Raw genomic sequence first — 7,128 nt, 5'->3', positions numbered from 1 at the left:
AAAAAATACTCAGAACCTACTGTATCTCTTTCTCGTGGTTTATTTTCAGAATAATATTCAACACAATAACCTTCATTATATTCACATTTCTTTCATAGGATTCAACCATCTGAGATAATTTCATAAATTTTATCTTATTGGTAAAAACACAACTTCCTTATATTTACAGAGATTTTCATTCAGTTGAAATTGGTGCATAAACCTCCCAAGCTATGTTCAAACCCAGTAAACAACATAGGCTTCACTGAATATTGTAACTGTCTAGCCTTTACTTTCTCATTGCTGGAGTGAAAGACACACAACAGCAGAACCAGTTGTACAGGCTGTCATCTTACGAAAAGCATAGGGGACCAAAATTATACTTCTGCAGGTCTCAGAATCTTACAGTGTCTCTCCGTTTTCTTTCATACTTCAAAATAAAAGTCAGTGTTAGAAATTCCGGTGATTTACACTGGTGGAAATATCATCCACTGAGTTTCTTCTCACCGTGAGTTCTTTCATGTCTGAGAAGGTATGTGGAACAGGTAAATGCTTTCCCACACTGCTTACAGATATATGGTTTCTCTCCAGTGTGGTTTTTTTCATGTATCTGAAGAGATTTGGAAAAAGTGAATGTTTTCCCACATTGAACACACATGAATGGTTTCTCTCCCGTGTGCGTTCGTTCATGACTGTAGCAGTCATCACGCTGGATGAACGCTTTCCCACACTGCTTACATACATAAGGCTTTTCTCCAGTGTGGATTCGTTCGTGTCTTCGCAAAGAAGTTCCCTGAGTGAAAGACTTCCCACACTGCTTACACACATAGGGTTTTTCTCCACTGTGAGATCTCTCGTGTATGTGAAGGGATCTGGGGAAAGTGAATAGTTTCCCACACTGCACACACATGTACGGTTTCTCTCCTGTGTGAATTCTTTCATGTTTGTGACATCCCGTGGCATAAGCAAAGGCTTTGCCACAGTGCTTACACACATAGGGCTTTTCTCCACTGTGAGATCGTTCATGTATGTGAAGGTATGCAGAACATTTAAATGCTTTCCCACATTGCTTACAGACACAGGGTTTCTCTCCAGTGTGAATTCTTTCATGATAATAGCATGCACTGGAATAGGTGAAGGCTTTCCCACAGTGCTTACATACAAAAGGTCTCTCTCCAGTGTGAATTCGTTCATGGATGAGAAGTTGGCAGGAACGGAGAAAGGCTTTCCCACACTGCTTACAAACGAAGGGTTTCACTCCAGTGTGAGTCCTTTCATGATTGTGACAGGTTCTGCGATCAATGAAGGCTTTCCCACAATGTGTACATACATACGGTTTCTCACCAGTGTGAATTCGCTCATGTTTGTGAAGCTGTGAGGGACGACTAAATGCTTTCCCACACTGCTTACATGTGTGACGTTTCTCTTGAATGTGGCTTCTTTCATGCCAGAGAAGGCTGCAGGAGTCACTCCATGCTTTCCCACACTGTTTACAGATGTAAGATTTCTCTTCAGCGTACGTTCCCTCATAGTCGTGATCGGAAGTGAAAGTCCTAGAGGCTTCGCTAGCCTGTCTACTTTCGTAGGGTTTCTGTCTCATGGGAGGGCTTTTGTGCATCCGCAGCAACTCAGAATAAGTGAAGTCCCTCCAACATCTCTTCTGTTTCACAGCCTTCTCCAAATGTTGCTGATACTGGCATGGTTTCTCTTCAGCCCGACCTTTGAAGTGCACGTCTGAGGGAAAGTAAGTCAGGCTGTCTCTTTCGCACTCAGTCACGGCTGCAGCCATTTTTTCATTCACAGCCCACCCTGGACTCTGTTGGTGCGTTTCTCCAGACTGATTACCATAATCATGTTTACAGAGTCTCTCAACCATCAAAGTCCTGCAAAACACAAAGAAATACTACAGTTTATGGTTAGTCATATTATTATTGGCAAGTATTACCGGCTGTGTGTTGTGGCTCAGGACTGTTGTTATTTAAGAGGGAGTGGCAGGAGAAATACCTGTTTGAGGCCCAACTGGACCAACAGAAAGACCCTCTCCCCAAGGAAAGAACTAAGAGTATTGACTTAATTTTCATAAGAATGTGTAAACTTTGGGGAGGTAAGATGGCTCAGTAGATAAAGGCACCTGCTGGGAAGGCTGAGATGAATTCAATCCCTAAGATCTGCACAGGGTAAGAACCCACTGCAGAGGGTTATCTCTGATCTGCACAACTGTACGCTGTGCACATTCATGTGCCAACACACTCGCACACATACACACACAAATGTTTAAAAGAGAATCATTATTAACATTAAATGCCTGAACATCTAACTAGAGGTACTGAGGATGGCACACTATCAATTAAGGCCCTATAATACTTTCAGGCATTTCACAAACATTAATGGTATATGCCACCAAGCCACAGATAACAGTTGAACATTTATAATGCAAACTAGCTTTCATTATGGAACTTGAAATAAATGAGTAATTGTTTAAGTGTTTTAGTGAGGTTGTATCTCAATCTAAACCCGAAATTCAAGCCTAAGTGTAACGTGATTTATATCTTTTTCTGAGGGTAATTTACCTCAGGTTTCCCTTAGGATTTTGGTATTCTTCTTCATTATCTTCTTCTGTTTTCCCTAAAAGTGAACCCAAAGAAATTATTCAAAGCTCATTCAAAGTTACATTTTTCTGTTATAATATGACCAAGCATGTGACATTCGATAACACTGTCCTTTCACATTTTAAAATCATGCAACTACACAGATGAACAGGAAACACGATTGTGATAAAAGTCAAGGAATCTTAGTGGTTTTGTTGTTACCTATGGAGATCAGGTTCATGAAGGTCTCCTTCATCACGTCTCTGTAGAGCTTCTTCTGACTGGAATCCAACATAGTCCACTCTCCTAGAGTGAAGTTCACAGCCACATCCTCAAAGGTCACAGGCTCCTGAAACGATCCCCATACATTTATAGGAGGAACAGTGGGAAAACACAGGAGCTATATAGTCACATGCATAGTTTCTATATGCTTTACCCTTCAAACAGTCACTGTATATCTGGCTGGCTCCTTCTATTGCCACCTTTCCTTTCTACTTTTCAGTGTTTTCCACATGCAGCGTACAATATACACTCCTTGTCCTTCCTGATGCTGGCTTAGTTAGAAAGATGGTGCTGGAATTCAACACATTTTACTAAAACATGGCATGATATATTTCCTTAATGATGTATTCATGTGGTAGTGTTCCACACGTGTGTGCACATGCATACAAGACCGCTCTCCTTCCCTGAGCTGAAGTTACATACAGAAGGTTGTGAGCTTCAGGGCATACTTTTTGGGAACTTGGGTCCTCTAGGAGTAGTAAGTGCTCTTAACCTTCGAGTCATCTCCCCAGTCCCCAGTGCCCTTCTTTAGAGTACAATTCGCTGTAGTATTTACATGTGTGTTTATATGTATAGTATGTATATGTATGCACAAATACATAGATCATGAGATCACACATTTACACGTGCAATTTAATAAACATATACATCATAATTTATCATCTCATTCACTGATACCCGGCTGGGCTGTTGTATGATATGGCAGTTTTGCAGTGTAAGAGATGAGAGTCAAAAATCAAGACTGGGAAAAAAAAATAAACCAAGCTGAACTAGACAGAAGCTTCCTCTATGTTGAGGGAGAAACCGCATCAATGATCTGACCAGCAACAAACTCAGGGAGCCTGGCAACATGTGGCACAAGTGGTCATGGAGGTGTGCTGGCCAGTTCTATATTGACTTCATTAGGGAAGAGGGAAATTCACACGAGAAAATGCCTCCACCAGACTGGCCTGTGGGCAACCCTGCACTGCATTTTCTTGATTGGTGACTGATATGAGGGCCCAGCTCATTGTGGGTGGGGCTACAGCAGGCAGGTACTCCTGAGTGGCACAAGAAAACAGGCTGAGCAAGCCGGAGAACAAACCAGCAAGGAACATTCCTCTACTTCAGTGCAAGCCTCCAGGTTCTTGCCTCGACTTCCCCCCAATGACCAACTGGAAGTGTAAGAAAAATAAACCATTTCCATCCCAGGTTGCTTTTGATAATGGTGTTTTATCACAGCGATCAAAACTAATGAAGACACAGGGTAAGCAACTGCTCTCTGATTGGATCTGAGAGATTCTCCACAGGAAAGAACCCTGGAAAATACGTAAGAGATGAGCAACTTTCTAGGCACGGATGACATGCCAAATAAAACCACGAAAACAACCTAAACACATCTACAAGAAATAAGACTGGCAGTTACAATGCCCAGTACTGTGCAGCGTCTCTGTCAAATTCCACAGACGCTTTAAAGAAAGCCGAACACAAATGCTCTTCAACTACTACATAAAGTAGGAAGGAACCAAACCCATTCTACAAAGCCAGCATTACTTTGACTCTCATCTATAACTCAGAGTAGAAAGCAGCAAACAGGATAGCCTGACTTCTTCAAATTTCCTCTACCGCACAGATTGCTCTATTACTTTTAAATTCAGCCCCCACTCAATTTATCAGAAAACAGGAATATAGCTACATTTTTTAAAAACTTCAGCCACATGAATTGCCTCTAGCACATGTCCTAATATAATTCCTGTCCATCCCCCCCCCCCCCTCCGCTGCAACGCTAGGTCTCTTAGCCTTCTTTGTCCTTAGCATCCTAAACTACTTACTACCAGTGTGGCATCAACTTCTTCCACATTTGCTGTGCAGCTATTTAAAACAATCTCTCCCATAGAGAAGAGGAAGACTAAATCTCGAGACACTCCTAAAACTTACAAGCATACTCTGTAACACAGAGCACTTGAGAGGTGGAGGCAGGAAGATCAGAAGTTCCAGGATAGTGCAGGATACATCAGAACCTAACTGGAAAAACAAAAATGCTGTAAACACTAAAATCAACTTTCAAAATATTTTCTCTGGCAGGTAAAAAGACAAAGATGTCTTTCTCAGACTGACCAACCCAGATTTTCTCAATGGTCAAAAATCACACTGTCCAGAGTTGAAGAGATGGCTTAGCAGTTATGAGTATGCATTGTCCTTCCAGAGGACCCAAATCCACAAAAGCTACTGACAACTGCCTGTAACTCAAGTTCCAAGGATCCACACCCATTTCTGGTCTCAGCAGGTGCCCACACACAAGAAACACACACTCACACATACATAGAAATGCTTTTAATCTAAAAAAATAAATAAATAAATAACAAGGAAATTACACTTTCTAGAAAACTTAGCTACCTGAACTAGAAAGGAAATGAAAATATTAGTATTTTTTCCAAGAACTATAATCCCGGTAAGAGTTGTTCGGCTTTTGTTGTAGCATTTTTGTTTGGGTTATATGTAATAGTGTCTCACTGTGTAGCTCTGGGGGACCATGAACTCTAATATAGGCATGTCTCTACCTCTGATGGGATTAAAGAAATCCCTCCCATGCACTCTAAATTTGGAGAAGTGGCCTAGGGCTAGCTAAACAACACAAAATTATACACAGTGGGTGGCAGGAGGGGGCGGAAATCACCTATAATCCCAGTATAACCCTCCTCTTAATAAGATACCCCCACAGCCTCAGCCTGGAGCTGTCACAGGAGCCGTCCACAGTGGCAGCTCCTCCTCTCCAGCTTCCCAGAGCAGCTCCACAAAGATGGTCCATCAACCAATGCCACCTGAAGCCAGGAAGGACTTCCCATCCTATCCCATGGGCCCAGTGCAGGGGAAAGGGTGGGAAAAACCGCACCAATCCCTGAACAGAAAACTCCAAACTCAAGGACCTGAAATCCCACTCCTCAATCTGGAAATCTGTCCTAAAAAGCACTGCCCTCTAAGAAATCCTAACCAAGCCCTGTCCTTTGTCTGATTCCCTGATGTCAGCTCTTGAGAGCAGAGGGCAGCCATCCCTGGATTTGTCCCTTCAATAAGTTTCCTTTATAAGATTGGCTGCCTGGAGTGACAGTAGTCAGAAGACGCTAAGAAGAAAAGAAGAGGAGAGAAAGAGAAGGGGCAAGGCTGAGGCTCCTAAACTCCTCAACTCAGCTGGGGATACCCTCCCCCGGGAGCTGCAACACCTCTGCTGGAGAGCTTCCTCTCAGAGCTGTGCATGCGGTTCCTGGGCTCCAGTGTTTCAGGATGCCTTGGCTCTGGGATACCTTTCCCTTCAGAGCCGAATGGTTTCTGGGCTTCCAAGCGCCGGAATACCCTCCCAACTGAGCAGAAACACACCTAGCCCCGTGGAGGATCTGAGTTCCAGGCTAGCTTGGTCTATATAACTATTTCCAGACCAGCCAGCGTTTCAGTGAAATCCTGCATACAAAGACAGAAGAGTAACACAATCCCTCCCTGCCCCGGGCTTTTTTCACGGCCATCAAGGCTCTCCTTTGAAGTTCTCCAAAACCTACCTTTTGCTTCAGAAATGATTAGCTTAATTGATCAGTACATACAAATTAAATGTTTAAGTAAACTTAAATTGCTCTCCCTTCTCCAAATTAGAGGAAATTTGCCTATCACCGCTAACAAATCCAGCTGTGTTCGCATAAAACGAACTCAGGATGAGGGATGCGGCTACAGGTCTAAGGTAAAGCGTTCGCCTGAGGTCGGATCCCTAGTATTTTTTAAAAGAAGCTTAAAGGAAAGAAAAAAAACTCTTCAGGGTAACCACGGTGTTTAAAAAAAAAAAAAAAGCAGGAAACAAGGAAATGAAAAAGTGCAAAACAGTGCACACCACCCACATGCCTTCACCCACGGTCTGGACGCGGGGGCACCAACTTGCCAGAGCTGCAACATCTGCAGAGGCTCAGGTCCGCGGCGCAGACTCATCATGGGAGGACTAGAAACTGGGAACGAAGCAGCTTCGCAGGGAAGGGACAGGACTGACTTGGAAGGCAGACTCTGCTAGCTGAGCGCACAACTCAAATGCACCGGGGTTGAGGTCGCCACTGCCAGACTTCACCTCAAATTGCTGCACACGTCCGGGAGCCGGCGCCACATTGCAGCAAAGCCGCGGTGGCGTCAGAACCCTCCACCCAGGACCCCAAGAGTCCAGGGCACACTCACCATTTCCTGCTTCCGATGCATCCAGGCGTTATCCCTACGGAGCTGCAGTCCGCAGGACAGGTACCTGGGAAGCTCAAACACAACTCTCCTCCCC

At 43.8% G+C, this 7,128-nt stretch overlaps 1 protein-coding gene across 1 annotated transcript; it reads right to left on the bottom strand.

Annotated features, from left to right (window-relative positions):
- Positions 1-463: 463 nt before the first annotated feature.
- Positions 464-7,128, bottom strand: LOC308435267 (uncharacterized protein; the record flags this gene model as incomplete). The annotated part of the gene is made up of 4 exons (XM_080935941.1): positions 7,035-7,128; positions 2,790-2,916; positions 2,550-2,604; positions 464-1,862 (listed from the first exon to the last, which is right to left on the bottom strand). The coding sequence occupies exons 1-4, from the start codon at positions 7,053-7,055 to the stop codon at positions 464-466; spliced, it is 1,602 nt and encodes a 533-aa protein (XP_080792067.1). The 5' UTR covers positions 7,056-7,128.

This window comes from Micromys minutus (genome assembly GCF_963924665.1).
Source record: "Micromys minutus genome assembly, chromosome: 22".
Taxonomy (NCBI): Eukaryota; Metazoa; Chordata; class Mammalia; order Rodentia; family Muridae; genus Micromys; species Micromys minutus.
The sequence above is the reverse complement of the archived record's forward strand: the minus strand, read 5'-3'. Positions and strand labels throughout refer to the sequence as shown.